The sequence below is a fragment of the Python bivittatus genome, unplaced genomic scaffold (assembly GCF_059951505.1).
Source record: "Python bivittatus isolate LINGU-HERP-01145 unplaced genomic scaffold, Pbiv_v1 ctg000200_np1212, whole genome shotgun sequence".
Lineage (NCBI taxonomy): Eukaryota > Metazoa > Chordata > Lepidosauria > Squamata > Pythonidae > Python > Python bivittatus.
This window is the reverse complement of record NW_028277040.1, coordinates 71378-90164: the sequence shown is the minus strand read 5'-3', so window position 1 is coordinate 90164 and position 18787 is coordinate 71378. Positions and strand designations below refer to the sequence as shown.

Genomic DNA, 18787 nt, shown 5'->3' with positions numbered 1-18787 from the left:
TAAAGTTCATAAGCTCCATTCCCTGCCCATTTGTACTTATTCCAAGCTTCAGCTGCTCAATCTTTGCCAAAGAAAAGCATAATATATTAAAAAAATAGAAGTTAAGTTGATCCTCTGTTCAGGCCTTTCCATCCCAGTCCAATAACCAGTCAGTAATGTCTGAAGGCTCAGTTCACTGCTGATGATAGGAAAGAATACAAATAGGTAGAAAACAGACCTTCCCTTCCACTCTCCAGAATATAAGTGGATCCTACCATCCTCCCACCCTTCTCTGATATGATAAGAATGGTTGCATTAAGTAGAGGAAGCAGTTGGCCCAGGACTCAGGAGAGGTGGTTTCCCAGTGGAATCTGTCCATCCCCCATGGTGGGCCCATCTACGGCCCCAAACCACCAGGAGAAGCAGTTATGTGCTTGGAGTTATTTTCAATACTACTGTATTGGTCCAAAGCAAATCAGAGTACATTTAGGTCTGGAGGAACCACCAACCTCTTCCTCATCTAAGGAATCCAGGGCATTGGCTTGCTCATGTGAAAGAGGGCAGAAAGGTTCCTCCTAGGAAAGTAGGGGGAATAAAGAAGATAACAGGAATTTCATGAACTGTCCCGTGAAGGAACAATACATGATTGAGGGAGTCAAGCAAATGGTCAGAAGAATGCTTCAGTTCTATAGGAGGAGGATAGCAGCACCTTTCAACCACAGAAGTTCTTAAGATGATTTTTCTTAGACAATCAGTCCTGAGAAGAGTAACACTGGTGTTATATTTCTCCATTTGTATATTATCTGCTGAACATAGATCAGTAGAAGATGAAGTTGTTGCAATGGTTTTATAGCACTTTCCAGCTTCATGAGCATTGACAGGTTCAGAGAGCATTCTATTGATTGGGACAATCCTGTGTTATGAATAACACTCACTATTGGTTTCAACCACCATGTATAAGGGAGGCCCTTCAGACTCACACCTTTTTGTCATCCCATTAATTAGAATGTCTAACTCAACTTACTCCTTTAAGAGGTTGATTATCCTAGGGATTTTATGATTTTTTCCAACAAAGACAATAAATGTTGGCTTGCTGTGTTAAATGAAATCATGACAGAGGGATTGCTCAAGGTCCCATCATGACAGGTGAAAGAGACAGGCCAGAAGGTAGGTCTTGACTATGATTCACCCAATACTGTAGAATGTACTGCCCCCAGAGATAAGACTGACCCCTTTGCTCTTGGCATTGTGAAAAGCCCTGAAAACTTGCCTTTTTAAATGGGCATTAGAGTGGTGTGGATGATGACTGAGTGGCCATTTTTAATTATCTTATGCTGTTTTGAAGGTGTTGAATTTCTTTTATGGATTGTCCATTTTATGTTTTAGTGTTAACCACCCAGAGCTGTTTGATTGAGACAATATAAAAATTATTTACAAACAGTAGACAGACTCTAACCTAAATAAAATGTAAAAAGTAATATAAATGAAAAAGGAACTCCAAATGAATATTCCACTGTAAGTGTGATTGAGATAAATATAGATGTTGATAGATAGACTTATTTTCTTTAGTTTTTGATCTGTTATTTTCTTTCTTCAATTAAAAGCAGCATAAGTTTTTGGGATAAAACCTAAATAAAATGTAAAAAGTAATAAAACCTTAGAGTCTGTCTACTGTCTGTAAATCCTTTTCGGGATCTGTAGGAGAAACAAATATTTTAAACATCCATATTCAGTGTTTGCATTCAGAATGACATGTCCAGATGAGAAATTATTAACATAGCTAGTAAATGAAGAGCAGTTTTGAACATTTATCCTTTTTGTAAAGTTTTACAAAGCATTGTTCTATGTTAATTTTTTTAACCATAGCATTTTCCCACTGCCACTGGAAACTGCATTTTAATTTTTCAGTATTTTCAGATTACAAACCTGAAAACTAACAATACGAATTGAATCAATTTCTTATATTGCATCAATTTCTATACAACATATATATAATTTATATATTTAAATATCAATAGCAGGAGTTATTGTGAAAGACTGGTGAAAATCAACCAATAATATCCTCAAAAACCTGACAAAAGGATTGACTGTGAATTGCCATCAAAGGTTACAATTGTACCAATCTTACCAACACAGTCTAGAAAAGAGACTATTTATATAGTCTAATTGTAGAGGAGTAGTGTGCCATCTATGAATTATTTTCATGGTCACTTCTAGAGGACCTGCTGAAATAAATTTAGGACAAAATATTTTATTTTAGTGAAAGAAAATTAAGTTGATGTGTAAGTGTGCTTCTTTTTTCTTTTTACAGAATACTTTTGCAGTTCATAACTATAGTAACAATATTCATTTTCAATAGGTAGTCTTGTCCAAAGAATATTGGAAACAAAGAAAGATTATGAATTGTCACAGTTGCCAAAATCTGCTGAGAAGGTAACTTGCTAATAAGCTTCAAAGAATTGATTATGGTAAATTCTTACCTCTTAACACTTTGTCGGTATCTCCAATCTAATCCCCTTTTAACTGTATACCTGATTTTAATGTTAAAGCAGTGGTTATCATAGAGATGTGGTTTCTAAACAAAGAAAGCATTGTTTCAACAGCATTAGATACTGTTGATTTAAATATCATCTATAATTCTTTTCCAAAGAGAAGATCTATTGACTTGACCCTGGTTAGAGTTTGAGGCCTTTTTGAAACTTGTGGGGTTGAATTAAGTAATCAAAAATGGAGATTAGCGGGGATTTTAGGCACCCTAGGCTAACAGTATGTTTTTTCAGCATTTGGTTGGTCAGTTGTGATGATTGTAAGTGCCTTACAGTTATTGCAGGTGAGTTTAATATCCATGGTAACCTTGTGGTAAGATTTTCAAAAATGTAGGAGAGTTGATAATTTTTCTCTCCTTTCCATGTCTTCCACTCATGCTTGGGGCTGATTAAAGGGACTTAATTAATATTAATCTCTATAACTTCATATTATTTTGATTATTATTTTGTACCATTTTCATATTCTGTCATTTTCTGGCTCCTCCTCAGAAGAGAGTTACAATTCAGAAGTTCTCACAATCTTCTGTTAAGGTAATAGCTGAGAATTTGAGAGATTGGAAGTAAATTTGGGTAATTATTCAGCAGATGATATCGTAGAGCTGTTTACTCCCCTACGCAGAGAATTCTGCATTATTGCTCCTCTAATATTGCCCCTAGTTCTCTCAAGAGCTTCAGGAAACAAGGATGAAGATATGTAGAAATGAAAACAAATGGAGGAAGCAGCCATGTGAAATAATTGACTTCCTTATTGTCAGCTATGCTTTCTATTATTAATTCAAGAGTCTGCCCTTGAAGACCACCCAGAAGCTTCAACTGGTCCACAATGCAGGAGTGTGAGCAGAGATAGGCATGCCTCAGCAGTACCTCTGCTTCACAAGCTGCACTGGTTGCCGGTTTGCTTCCAGGTGTGATTCAAGGTGCTGGTCATAGGGCCTGATTACTTGAGGGACCACCTATCTCCCATAGTATCTGCCTAGCCAATTCAATCTGACAAGTAGGCATGTTCCAGGTTCCTTCAATTATGCAGATCCTGTAGGGTTTACAGCAGGGGTCCAGGAAATGAAACAACACACTGTGTCAATTGAACACAGGTAAGAGCCTTTACTAGGACTTACCTTGTGGCGTAAGAGTGGCGAAGCATGCTTACTTCTCCATTCTTATTACACCTCCAGATGGCCAGCCAGTGGCCCTGTTTCTGGTGACCAGGGCCCTCCTGGGTAAGGGAAGCCAGGTGAACCCTTGCAGGGTCACTCTGAGGACTATTCGAGGCATCTGTCGGATGAAGTTGCTTGACTTCATTCAGAGTTGGACTTTGGATGGGGAGAACCAGTGGAAGTGACTCAGGTACATCCTAGATCCATTATCTGGGAAAAGTTCGAGCTGGTCAATCCTGAGGAAGTGGACAGGGTCCTTACTGTTTTGAATTCTGCCACCTGTAATCTGGACCCATGCCCCTCTTGGTTGTTTAAGGCCCCCCAAAAGGTGGCATGTGGTTGGGTCCAAGTGGTGGTAAATGCCTCCTTGAGGGAGGGCATGGCCTTCTGCTGGCCTTGAAAGAGGCAGTGGTTCACCCCCTCCTCAAGACTGGAACCACTGGACCCATTGGAACCTATGGTTTTGGATAACTTCCATCCAGTCTCCAACCTTCCCTAAACACTTTTAGGGAAGGTTGTTAAAAGAGTGGTGAGCTCCCAGCTACAGAGGGCCTTGGATGAAGTGGATTATCTGGATCTTTTTCAGTCAGGATTCAGGCTGGAATACAGTACTGAGGCAGCATTGGTCTCACCTGTGGATGACCTTTGGAGGGCTCAGGATGGGGGTGGTGTATCCATCTTGGCCCCTCTGAATCAGCAGCTTTTGATAGCATTGATCATGATATCTTGCTGGACTGGTTCCAGGGATTGGGAGTGGGGAGCACTGTTTTGCAGTGGTTCTCTTTTCTCTGTGGCCAGTACCAGTCAGTGCTAGCAGGGGAGGACACCCAATTATACACTTTTACTCCATGCTGGGCAAATGATGCTGTTCAGGTGCTGGCTGTAAGGGCCTGGACTCAACCCTAGCAAGATGGAGTGGTTGTAGGTTTTTGGCCCCCCAGGGTCAGGAGAGTTGAGAGCTCTGAATCTGGATAGGGTAATACTCCCCTGCACAGATCTGGTGTCCAGTTGGGAGTCCTCTTGGACTCACAGCTCCTGCTGGAAGAGCAGGTGGCATGTGGGGCCTTTGCACAAATCCATCTTAGTCACCTCCTGTTTAGAATACAGGTAGTCCCCAGTTTAAGAACAAGTTCCGTTCCCAAAGTCTGTCCTTAAGTTAGATTTGTATGTAAGCCAGAACAGTATTATTGTATAATACTGAATAAGTAGTATTGTGTAATTAACTTGAACCATTGTGTATTGAACTCGAATCATTGTGCATTCAGTGACTCAAATTTTGCTGCAGTTAGTTCCATTCTTATCTATGGGTTGCCTGTAAACTGGGTATTCTTAACCCAGGAACTACCTGTACTGCAATGTGCTCTACATGCTGCCCTTTTGGGTGTCAGGTGGTTCATCTAAGTAACACCACTGCTGTGTAAGCTGCGCTGCCTTCCAGTTGTTTTTGTGGTGCAATTCAAGGTGCTGGTTATAATCTTTAAAGCCCTACATGGCACAGGGCCAGGTTACTTCCAGTACTGCCTCTTTCTGGGGGTATCTGCCCATCCTACTAGGTTAGATAGGGTGGATGTGCTCTAGGTCCCCTCCCTTAAATATTGCCACCTGATGGGATCTTGGAGGCATGCCTTCTCGGTGGCCGCCCCTGGAGGGCTATGAAGATCTGACTCTTCCCCTAAGTGTTTGGGCTAGGATGGGGATTGAGCTGTGAGGATGTTTGGTCTGGTGCAGGGGGATAGGTACTTTTGTTTTTATGGATTGTTGTGAGCCACTGAGAATCATCATATGAGTTAGGTGGCCATATACAGTGAGTCCTGTAAATAAATAAACAAATAAATAAATGCCATCTATCAGGACATCAGAAGCATGCCTTCTCTGTCACAGCACCTGCCTTATGGAATGAGGCTTTCCCCAAGAAACACCCTACTGGTGTTTCAAAGGGGCCACTCACTTCCCTTTTCTTCCCCACAACCACCATCCCCCGAGGTAAGCTGGGCTGAAAAAGAGTGACTGTCCCAAAGTAATCCAGTGAGCTTCCATTGTCAGTAGATCATGTTCAAAAAGACCATTCATCAGCCATTTTACTATGGCATCAGCCAGTCCTGCTTTCCAGGAAAGACTTTGAGACATTGAGCATTACTGACAACTCCTATGTAGTTTCTTGATAATAATAAAAACATGGATAACAAACTCAGGCAGAAACCCTTGAGGCTTTAACTTGGCTCAAGCCAAGAGTTCAAAAAGGAAAAAAGCATTTTGGCAGATCCTCTATTTTATATTGTGGCAAACACTCTGAAGATGTTTTTCTGAGTTATCTTCGCAGGTAGACATATTTGGGTGTGCTCTTCCAGTAAACCTCCTGTATGTCACAAGTTCACATACGAAACAGAACACCAAACAGGATGACCAGAGAAAGGATATAATGTCTTCCTCAGCCATTCCCCCATCCCTGCCCCTGGCAACTGCACTCTAAGGTGGTTAAAATTACCCATATATTGGTGTGGGATTAGACTGAAATTTAAAGCTTGGAATTGATAAGCTGGTATGTGGTATCAAAGCTTACTAATGCATTCATTTCTTATTTTTCTTGGAGTGCTTCCAACTTTTTCTCTGTGTGGGCATTGATTGTTCCATACATTGAAGCAAGTAGAAACCAAAGTCCACCAAGTCCCAGAGTAAGCTTCTACCCTGAAGTGTATTATCTGCTGTGTGAATTATTCATAGAATATCCTAGTCCTCAGTCGTCACTTCAAGAAGTATATAGTTGGAACTTAACCTGACACCATGTCTGAGGGTAAACTTGAACTTGGATCTCCCCAGGGCTAGTACAGCACCTTACACACATACATTCTGTCCACAACATTTCAATATCAGTGAAGGAAGTTAAAATATCAGATAAAGTTAATCTGGCAAGACTTCTTTTTGACAAATCCATGCTGACTTCAAGTAATTATTGCATACTTTTCAAAGTGCTTGCAAATCAGTCTCTGTGCCATGAACTTGCTGTTCATATCCCTTTGTTAAGAGAAATCTGAGCCACAAGTAGTTCTTTTATGATTATTAGCTTGGTTGATCAGGGAAATGCTGTATATCTTGACTTCAGCAAGGCTTTTGACAAAGTCTCTCATAGCATCTTTATGAACAAAATGGTCAAATATGGATTTGACAACTCAACTGTTAGGTGGATCTACAGTTGGCTGAAGGGTCACACTCAAAGGATAATTATAAATAATGTCCATGCCACTGCAAAGAAAGGAGCATCAAGGGGAGCATAGAGTTCAGTTTGCAGGAAGTGATTGTCCCACTCTACTGTGCCTTGGTCAGGCCTCACATGGAGTATTGTATTCAGTTCTGCACACCTCAGTTTAAAAGAGACATTGATAAATTGGGCAAGTCCAGAAGTACTACCAAGATGGTAAAAGATGGAAACCAAGTCCTACAAGGAATGCTTAAAACACATTAGGTATTGCAGAAGAATTAGCTTGCAGAAGAGAAGGTTGAAGAGAGGATATGATAGCTATCTTCTATATCTGAAGTGCTGTCACATTGTAAAGAATTTGTGTCAGGTTCAGCCTGCACCGCACGCCTAGGAACTTGCCCAGCCGCGCTTTAGTCAATTTCACCGCTCGAGCGCTAGCGCAGAAAGAGGAAATGCGAAACCACAAGCTAATGAATGGGCCACCTGGCGCCACTTCACTAATCTGGAGTGGATGCGTTGGGATGCGTTGTCTTAACGCCAGAGGGCCGTGGGCGCTATGGACAAAGGAGAGGGCCGCGGAATTGAGGAAGAGATCAGCGCGCGAGGGGATGCTCCCGGCTGTGCGCGCGACAGAAGCCCCAACGAAGCCAACGACCACGCCACAGGCAACAATAATCAAAGAAACAAGAGAACTGGGCTGAACCTGCCATTCCAGTAGAAGGGGGGGGATTACAGGGGGCAATCTGCAATCTAATTTGTAATATGTAACCTAGCAACGGGGCCCGCGCGGGGGTTGAGACAACTATAAAGGAGTAATGTAAATGTACCAAGCCAGTCCTGGCTTTGCTTGTGACTGCTACGTTAAGCATGAGTAAACCTCTTTTGTGAACCACACGTGTCACGGGAGTTTCTCTGTCGAACGGGGCAAACCTTACAATTTGGACTTATTCTTTCTTGCTCCAGAGGGTAAGACTAGAACAAATGGAATGAAACGTCAAGAATGTAGATACATATTAGACATTAGGAAGAACTTCTTGACAGTAAGAGCTGTCAGTCAGCGGAAGACATTGTTAAATTCCTAATATATTGTCCTGAAAAGAACATACTTCACAAGGTAAACCAATCTATTTTTAAGGTTTTTCTTTAATCTATTTTTATAGGCAGTATTTTTGACTGCCTTATATTTATCAACTCAGCTGGAGTTCAGTAAGTATTTCACCAGATAGAAATTTGATTTATGAAGGAATTCTTCAACCCTGTTTGACACATGCTCTTGGGAAGAAACTGTACCACTGTATAGCTCAATATAAACAGAAATCACTATACACAATTTCACTTTTCTGAGTGCAATAATTGTATACTACAGAACAGAAAATGAATAATAATATAAGTTTCAGATATATGCAAAGCATGAAAATAAGGTACTTTGCAAGGCGTGTTAACCCAAGTTAAATACCCTTCTTAAAATTGTAAAGCAGCCATGTCCTTTAGAAGACTGGTGGCTGGTTCAAAATCTTTCCCCAACTGTCTGCTTGTGCTTGTGCGTGCACAGATGCTTCACTTGAAGTCCTAGCAGTAGTGCTCTTTATGCTTGCACATGCATGTGCAGACAATCCAAGACAGTCTTCAGAATAGGTCCATGAGCCTTGCAAGGGATATGACTGCTTTATACTTTATTGTGCAAATAACCCTTTTAAAATGCTTTGCACAGTCCTGTTATAGAATACTAGGAAAGTGCAAACATCACCATTCAGGAACAGAATGTTCCATTTCTGAATTTCAGATGCAAACATGAGGTAATTTTTAATGCAGCTCCACCTATTGGCTGCCCTTGGTACAAGATTGGCCAGACCTAGTATGCTACGTATATGTAAGCAATTACTGATATACCCAAGATTTTCTTCCACCCTAAGCTCTGGCCATTATCATATTAGACCCATGATTTATTATGGGACATAATAATTATTTTACTTGTTTGTTTTCCTTATTTGGATGTAATATTAGGAAGGATTAGAATGGCATGAATTTTGGATGAAGGTCCCAGAATCAATCCTGGGAATCCCCATTTTAAAAAGATTGCAGGTAGCAAAAGAGGGCTATTCTCAAATGGAAGAGCATGGATTTTAAATGCCAAAAGGCCTAGATAAAATGGATATTTCAAGTCTGTTTCAGATGCTGCCTGAAACTTTAGAAAGCAGCTACCAGTTATAGATAATTTTGGATTAACAAACCAACTTTGTGTAAGAAGAGTTTCATATTTTTAATTAAAAATTCTTGTTAATAAGGATGTTAGTGGAGAGAAAATCTCTGACCGAAGTAATAAAGATAGGTAAAAGAGTGTTTAAAGATTAAGGCAAAAATGTGCTTTCAAAAATGTATGAAAATAACAGTCCTAAGTTACAGAGCAAACAGTATGCTTCCATAAACACATTCTGTGAATACAGTGCAACAGATGGCTGCAAGAAGTTGTGTGTGTCCATGTTTTCTTTCTAAATAGCATTTCTTGTTCAAGGTATCTGGTTCCTGTAGTTTTACTCAAAAAATTAGTAATAAAACCCCTCCCAACTTTTTTTGTATTTTAATGTAAACCGCAACTTCCTTGGCATGTTCCCCTACATGTTCCCATTTTATTTTAGGAAAGATGTAATATCTAGAAACAGGAACAGTAATATGTGTTACTTCAGTAAAACAGAGGGAGTGAACAGGACAAACAAAAATCTGGTGAAAGAATTTACAAAAGAAGGTTAAGGGAGGAGGACTCTAATTCAACAAACATCTGTGCTGGAGAGAAAATAAATGCCATTAAAGCCAACATAAAAATGAAAAATGAAACTCTAAATTTGTGATATTCAGTACTACTTGTAAGTATGTTTGTTTTCTTGTCTGAAAATAACTGTATATTTGAGTATATCTGAGTATATTTGCAGCTAGTGCAAACTTAATACTTAAAAAAGATTGTAACCACAGGCAGAGAATGAAGAGGATGAAGATTTCTTGAGCCAGACAAAGGAAGTATACATCAGATGACACAACTCACCAACTCCCCACAAAATAGAGAACCAAACAGAAAGCAGTTTCAGTGGATAATAGTATCCCAGAAATTAGGAAACACTTCTGGTATTCCAAAGTAGCTTTAAGAGGCTCATGGAAGAAATGGGTTCTGTGTCATCAGGCGAGAAGCAAAAGGCATTGCAGATAGGATATGGGAAGATAAAGGGGATACAGATGTTCCTTACAAGAAGACAGCAAGAAGAGTTGTTGATACTGGATACTTAATACTACAAGGAACAGATCCAAACGTGCTAGGCAGACCAGTTGATTTATGAAGTGTACTTTTGCCAGGAGCACAGTCCTCAGATTTAATAGGACAATTTACAAGATTCATCCAGTTCACTAAGAATTATTCCATCCTTTTTATCTATGTAAAGATAAATTATATTGCCATGAGGACTACAACCATATCACCATGGACTCTGAAGATCTAGGAAGTTGAACCTGGGGATTCAGATGCTGAATTTAGATGATACATTTATCCATGTATCTGGCCATGGAAAAAGTCTAGAAAGTGAAGGAATATGAGTTGTTGACTAAGGAAGTGATGCTGACATGAAATACTTGATTTTGGCCCATGCTTTCTAAATGAAGGATGGGTATGAGATGGGTTGTACTTCATTCTCCCAGTCCTTATGTTAGGCATGTTTGCTTACTGTATTGTTATCCAATGACATAAATTTGCTAGGGCAAGCAAATCATTCTGTTTCTCTGTATTTGATATTATTTACTTGATTTACATCCCATGTCTCCTGAAAAGAACATTGTTTCACTGATGCCTCTAAAACATTCTTTCAACCCTGTTACTTTATTTTGCCTGTTGACTGATATTTTTTATTTTTTTAATTTATTTATCAAATTTGTCACCACCCATCTTGTGAAATGACTCTGGACTGTTTACAGCAAGATAAAAATTCATTAAAATACAACATAAAAACAATCCTAAAAATAAATAGGTTCCAAGAAGATGGAAAATTGGCAAGTAATTCCCAGGGAGCATCATCAGGGGGCTGACCACCCCCAGGGACGCTGACAGAGCCAGGTCTTTAAACCATTTCAGAAAGCCAGGAGGATAGGGGCCCGCCACACCTCTGGGGGGAGAATATTCCAAAGGGCGGGGGCAACGGCAGAGAAGGCTCTCTTCCTGGGCCCCACCAGCTGGCATTTCCTTGCAGATGGGATCCACATCACACCCTCTCTGTCTGATCAGGTGGGACAGGTTGATGTAATGGGGATGAGACAGTCCCTCAGGTAACCTGGACTCATGCCATGTAGGGCTTTAAAGGTGTGTATGTATTTGTCTGTGTATGTGTGTGTTTGTGTATTTTCTTCACTTTTTTTTAACTATTAGGAGAAGCCACTTTTGTCAGAAGCAGCAAAAAGAAAGGAAAAAGACTTAGTAACCAAAGAAATAGAGAAATTTCGTGGCTCCATTCAGGCCCTTTGTCGGAGTGCTCTCCCTCTTGGAAAAATCATGGATTATATTCAAGAAGATGTAGATGCCATGAAAAATGAGCTTCAGATATGGCAGAATGAAAATAAAGAGCTTGAAGAGACCCTACGGAAGGAACAAGGGTAAGAGTCTTGAAAAATCTAAACAATTTCAATAAAAGACTAAGTTAATCCAAAGCCATCTGCATTTGCGTTGTACATGCATTTACTGTATGTGCAAGGCAAATCTGAATTGTATCAATTTCTTTGACTGGATGTGCAAAAATGAGGAAGAAGGCAGAGTAGAAGAAGTCTAACACTTTTGTGGAAAAATACTGAGAGCAAAGTCATAGCAGCCTCCCAAACTGCATAGGTATGTGGGAGAGAGTATATGCTCTCTCACGCTACCGGATCTATCTATAGCAGTAAAGGCAAGTATGTAGGTTCTGCTGTTTCTAGGAAGAAAGCACAGTGCTAGGTTGAAGATAAGTAAACTGCTTGCTTTCCACAATTCAGCTAAGGAAGCAAGGTTGCATGCCTAGCAGGCAGAGGTTAATAAATGCAGCAGTGCCCTCCCTTCTGTCCATTTCAGGCCTACCTGCAGTTTGAGCCAGATAGCTTTCTAGCCTTATCTGCAATCTCCAACATTCTGAATCTGCAATCTCTACAACATTCCTGTTGCTTTATCATTAATGAAAGATGTGGTTGTTTTCTTGTGGTGAAATGTTAGTAAATTAATTCCTATAACTACTGTGGGAGAGGATGGTAAGGTAAGTATACATCTAGGTATAGGGTAACAGTCCATCATCCAACCTTCTGTTGAATTAGCTTTAATCTACCATTAACCACTAAGAGCCAGTTTTCTGTAGTGGTTAAAGGCACCAGGCCAGAAACTTAGGCATGAAGCCAGCTGAATGACTTTGGACCAATCACTCACTCTCACCCCTATGAAGAAGGCAAGGGCAAACCATAACCTAAAGTGCTGCCAAGAAAACTGCCTGGATTTATCCAGGCAGTCTCCAGGAATCAAGACCGACTTGAAGGGGCACGTGCACACACACACACACACACACGCACGCACACCCCTACCTAATCATCCAAATAAAATAGCGCATCTACCATTTGACACTGATTCTATCCACTGAAATGAATGAAATATGGGAAGTGTGAAGAATACAGTTTTTAAAAAAAATTATATAGCTACCTGTTACTGACATTTACTCTGAAACAAGTGGCATAAGACAAACATTATTGATGCATTAGTCCATCAGCTTTGTAAGATGAATCTCCACTCAATTTACAATCTAGTGGAAAATCTAATAACTGACCGGAATACTTGCTTAAACTTTTGTTTTTAGTTTAATTTGTTAGATGACTTTTTTCTCCTTTATTTCCTGACACAGTAAAATCTCAGGATAACTTTCTGCTATATACTGTTGTGAGCTCTTTTTCTTAATGTTTTCTTTGAATCAAATGTAATTATATATCCAGGACAGATTTACATTAGTTTTATAATGTTAGTTTGCTGTCTTGATCTTTTTCAGTATCACAGATGGTGTTGTGGAACCCTTAAAAGTAGAACTTACTGAGTTGGATCAATTGATCAAAGATGAACAAGACAAGATTTGTACTAAGAGGGCTAATATTTTAAGGAACAATGAAAAAATTCAGAAGATGGTTCATATTATCAACTCAAGAAGGTGAATAGTGGAAGGCTGGAACAATTACATTGTTTGCAAATAAAACTTATGTGTACAATAGCTTATACAATTTCAAGTTAATTTATTTGAACAATTGTGGATGGTTTTCATGGAAAATACTGTTTAGATGAAATTTTTCAATTCAGTGTTTGTAGTTTTTAGAAAGTGCAAAACATTCATTGTATTTAATCTGTTGTTGTTGGTTTTGCTGCTTTTTTAATATCAATACCCCTAATTAAACTTTGTACCCTTCTTTTCTGAAAAGCATTATTCTTTATACAGAGTATGAATTTGGGAGGCTTGCAGTTATTGTGAGTGTCTTGGAATACTTAGGTGAATCCCATAAGAGAATTTGTAATGGAATTCTTGCAGATCAGGAAAAAAATGCTGTATGCCTTTGTTTACCTTTGTGATATTGTAAGGAACAAAAAGCAAGAAGTTGATCCCATAAGAAATTTGTAGTGAAATTCTTACAGATCAAGAAAAAAATGCAGTTTACCTTTCTTTATTTAAGGGATACTGTTAGGTAGAGAAAATAAGTCATTGATCTGAACATATTGGTTACATTTGTAATGTACATTTGTAATGTACATTTACACCTGTTTCATTCATATATATATGAAATAAATATATATATATATATATATATATATATATATATATATATATATTTATTTCATATTAATATTCAGGTTAAATCATTCTGAGAGAATTGGGATATGGGAGTTGCACACTTTTATGCTTAGGATTGTGGGTTTTACTGTTCCTGTATAGTTTTGAAAAGTCTTTGCTGTATTTATTTTGTGGGATCCACAAATATTAGATGACTTGCTGGCCAACTTAATTATATGGTTTCCAGGATCCTGACCTTCATCTAATGCCATCTTAGCTTTGGGGAGGAATGTGTGTGCACAAATGCTACACTTTGCTATGTCCCATTTTTCTTAGAAAAAAACACAGCACTGATTTCTCAATCTAGCAAGGTGATGACCTTTGTCCTGAAAATAGTACTGCTTTTCTAAGATTCTCAGCATGCTTCTGAAGCCCTGTAATGTTTGTAATCATCATTATAAAAACAGCACAGCTCGAAAGCAAGAATTTCTCTTTCCACAACTCAGTTTCAAACCTGATGTGTGTGTGTCTGTGTACTGATGAATATAAACATTTAATCTGAACTTTTTTCTATTTTTTGAAGCTATATCATTTGTCATGAATTGATTTACCAAAATTCACTTTTCCATTTGAAAATCTATCATCTCTTTGCTAATGAAGTTATATTTCTCATTATTAAGGGTTAAGTATAGTTTACTAGATGTGGAGGAGAAAGGTAATTTAATATGCATATTAAAGCCTGGGGGGTGTTGATTAATAAATATAGAAGACAGTCTTAAAGGTTTGGGAAAATATGCTTGTTGCCATATTTAAGTTGCTATAATACATTGTGCTGCAATTTATCCATAGCTATTTAATAAATTGTGCTGCATTTTATCCATATGATTCTCTGATTTTGCTTGGAAGTGAGTTTTAAATAACTGAAACAATCATTACTGCCAACGCAGTAGGCAGTTTCATGATTTAAACATTTGCTTGATTGGATGTAAAGTTGTCTATTATTTTTATGTCTTATTAATTAAACCATCCTTAATTTATTAAGATGCATTCCAAATTTCCTTCTACGTTTGGGCATATATTTCAAGCTAAATATTATCAAAGTAGGATACACATTCATTTTGCTTAAACTATAAACCTGCAGTTCTAGAAAAGGGATAGTAAAGATATTTGGATCAAATATATCAACATAGATGTTGCATGCTAAAGTTGTATAATACATATAATTATACATTTGAAGCTTAGTATGATATCTGAAATTCCCCTTTACATTCTGCATAGATCTCTTTGTAGGATTGGATCTGTATTGTATTAAGTTAGAAGAATCCAACTTTATCTGTATGCGAGTAAAAACAATGTACAGTATAAAATGTAATTTGTATTTTAATTTTTTATATAAAATTATTAAATTGCCTATTTTTGTATGAAGAGCGTTTGCATAGTTATTTTGGGGGGAAATGGTTTTATATAAACAACTAATATTAAACCATGTTGCATCTTTGCACATATTGTGGATCCAAATTTGGAAGGAATCAAAGTCCTGTGGCTTATATTTCAGTATAGCGGTAAATTTCCCCACTGGTAAAACTACAAATATATATGGTATATGAACATTTTTTTCTTAATAGATTCACGCTTGAATCCAGGTTGCTTTCAACCTGCTGTACTGAATTCATTGCCAGCTAAGGCTGTTATAGTACATAACGGATCAAATAATGCATTATATTAAGGCTAACAAATGTCATTAATAAACAAATCTCAAACCATCTACTTGCCAACAAAAGTGAGCAATAGGAGAAATAATAATAAACCAAAGAGCAATTAATTATGTCTGCCATACTATGGCAGAAAATAATCAAATCTGATTTTTAAAAACTGTAACAGCATTCAATATGAAATCTGTGAATGTTTTTAGTGTTCTTACCAAGTTCTATTTGATGTCAATTCTCTTCTGAGATATTAGAGCAATCATATTTATCTTCCCTATTCTTCAAATATTTGGTATTGATAAAAATTCAAGTGCTTAGTGAATGAAGGACTTAGCAGTGTCATTTAAGGTTGAAAATTTACTGGGCTAAAGGCTGATTTTACTTGTTTAAGGAATCATGTTTTATTATGAATACCCATCTAATTTTTATTTTGTTTTTCTTTATTGCAATTACAAGAAACCTAGCAGTTTACATTGGATTTAAATAAAATGTTCATGATAGGAACTAAAAACATATAAAATTATAGAACAGGTGGACTTTATCACTATAGGCCTTTTGGAGAAACTGAGTTTCCCAGAGTTTCCAAGAAGGCCCAGACAGTGGCAGCCAAACCAATTTCAAAGAGTAGGCTGAGAAGCAGAAATGGGGGATCAGCAACTGTTTCTCCCAGATGCAGAGCTTGGGTAGTCAGTTCCAGCTGAAGGAGACAGTCCTTCACATATCTCAGCAGCAAGCCATATGAGGCTTTATAGGTAATGACCAGCACTTTGAATTGCATCGAGCAGCTAATAGGAAGCCAGTCCAGAGCACAAATCACAAGTGTAATGTGCTCATGGTGACAAGTGCCAGTTAATCACTGTAAATTGAAGCTTCCACATGGCCTTCAGAGGCAGTCCCCAAGTAGGGAGCTTTGTCCAAGCAAGTAGCAATGACAGCATGCAAAGGTCTCTCACTCCAGCCATCACTGATTACCAACAGAAGTTGGGCAAAAGCACTCCTGACCATGACCACCTCCATCTAGCAGTAGCATCACATGCATGATCCTTTAGAGTCAGTTGTTGTTCAGTCGTTTAGTCATGTCCAACTCTTCGTGACCCCATGAACCATATTGCGCCAGGCCTTCCTGTCCTTCACTGTATCCCTGAGTTTGCTCAATTTCATGCTCATTGCTTCAGTGATGCTATCTAACCATCTCATTCTCTGCCATCCTCTTCTCCTTTTGCCTTCAATCTTTTCCAGCATCAGGGTCTTTTCCAAAGAGTCCTCTCTTCACATTAGGTGGCCAAAGTATCTGAGCTTGAGCTTCAGTATCAATCCTTCCAATGAGCAGTCAGGGTTGATTTCCTTTAGGATTGACTGGTTTGACCTTCTAGCAGTCCAAAGAACTGTCAGGTCTGCGATGTTCAAATCCCAACGAAGAAAAATCTCTTGAAACTCGTAACAAGTTCAAAAAGAAGTTCATTTATTGAGATGTACATGCAGCTTCAAAGCATTGCTGAAACTAAAAGCCCGTGCTTTCCCACTCTACTTTTACCCCCTCATTGCCCCTCCTTCCCCTCAGCCAGTACTGGGTTCTCATGTTGGTGCAACCTTGTACATTCCTGGCTTTTGATAACAATCCATCTGGGTCAGTGGTCTCACCTTCCTTGCTGTCCCCCCGCCCCCCCCACTAAACAAATGGTAGAAACGAAGCAAGCAAGCAAGCAACTACTGAGCTTATAGATTGATTGCTGGAGGTTCCAGAGTCTTCTCCAGCACCACAATTCAAAGGCATCATTGCTACTGGAAAAACCATAGTGTCAGGCTCTCAACCGCAATAAAAAGAAACCACCTCTGGAACTCAGCAAGTCCAAAAGAAAATCAGAGGGTTAACATACAGTCCATAGTAGAGATTGCTGAAACTGAAAAGCCTGCACGCACTAACGCTTTCTTAACCTCTCATTCCTTGCCCCCCTTCCTCCCCTCAGTCCTTCTGGTGCCTTCTCCTGCTCTCACTTTGGTATGGCCTTGGCATTCCTGCATACTAGATAACAACCCATCTGTTCTAACTGTTATTCACCTAACCCCCCCCCCCCCACACACACACACACTGCTACTATGGCAGAACTGAACAAGCTAGCTATAATGCTGGTTGCGAGGTTCTGACACATAGCTTTGATTATCCGGATCTTTGTTGGCAAGGTGATGTTTCTGCTTTTTAATATGCTGTCTAGGTTTGCCATAGCTTTCCTCCCAAGGAGCAAGCGTCTTTTAATTTCATGGCTGCAGTCTCCATCTGCAGTGATCTTGGAGCCCAAATAAAGTCTGTTACTGCTTCCATTTCTACCCCTCCTATTTGCCAGGAATTGATGGGTCCAGATGCCATGATCTTAGTTTTTTTAATGTTGAGTTTCAAGCCAGCTTTTGCACTCTCCTCTTTCACCCTCATCAAGAGGCTCTTTAGTTCTTCTTCACTTTCTGCCATTAGGGTGGTATCGTCTGCATATCTGAGGTTGTTGATATTTCTCCCTGCAATCTTAATTCCGGCTTGTGATTCTTCCAGCCTGACATTTCTCATGATGTATTCTCCATATAAGTTAAATAAGCAGGGTGACAATATACACCCTTGTCATACTTCTTTCCCTATTTTGAACCAATCGGTTGTTCCATGACTGGTTCTAACTGTTGCTTCTTGGCCCACATACAGATTTCTCAGGAAACAGGTAAGGTGGTCTGGTACCCCCATCTCTTTAAGAACTTGCCACAGTTTGTTGTGTGTTGTGCACAATCAAAGGCTTTTGCATAGTCTATGAAGCAGAAGTAGATGTTTTCTGGAACTCTCATGCTTTCTCCATGATCCAGCAAATGTTGGCAATTTGATCTCTAGTTCCTCTGCCTCTTCAAAACTCAGCTTGTACATCCGGTAGTTCTCGGTTCACATATTGCTGAAGCCTAGCTTGTAGGATTTTGAACATAACCTTGCTAGCATGTGAAGTGAGTGCAATTGTGTGGTAGTTTGAGCATTCTTTGGTATTGCCCTTCTTTGGAATTGGAATGTAACCTGACCTTTTCCAATCCCGTGCCCACTGTTGTGTTTTCCAAACTTATTGGCATATTGAGTGCAGCACTTTAACAGCATCATCTTTTAGTATTTTAAATAGCTCAGCTAGAATACTGTCATCTCTGCTAACTTTGTTGTTAGTAATGCTTCCTAAGGCCCACTTGACTTCGCTCTCTAGGATGTCCGGCTCAAGGTCAGTGACTACACCAGCGTGGACATCAGGGACATTAAGATCTTTCTTGTATAGCTCTTCTGTGTATTCTTGCCACTTCTTCTTAATCTCTTCTGCTTCTGTTAGGTCCCTGCCTTTTTTGTCCTTTATCATGCCCATCTTTGCACAAAACATTCCCTTGATATCTCCAATTTTCTTGT

General features: G+C 39.0%; 1 protein-coding gene across 4 annotated transcripts in view; it reads left to right on the top strand.

The window, feature by feature from the left end:
• IFT54 (intraflagellar transport 54) overlaps positions 1 to 13694 on the top strand; it is an 89849-nt gene extending 76155 nt beyond the window's left edge. For all 4 annotated transcript variants that reach the window (XM_088135530.1, XM_025170985.2, XM_088135531.1 and 1 more), the window contains 3 exons: positions 2339 to 2412; positions 11278 to 11501; positions 12902 to 13694. In XM_088135530.1, coding sequence (XP_087991656.1) covers positions 2339 to 2412; positions 11278 to 11501; positions 12902 to 13061 — 458 coding nt within the window. In that variant the 3' untranslated portion in view covers positions 13062 to 13694. The remainder of the gene's footprint in view (positions 1 to 2338; positions 2413 to 11277; positions 11502 to 12901) is intronic.
• The last annotated feature ends 5093 nt before the right edge of the window (positions 13695 to 18787 follow it).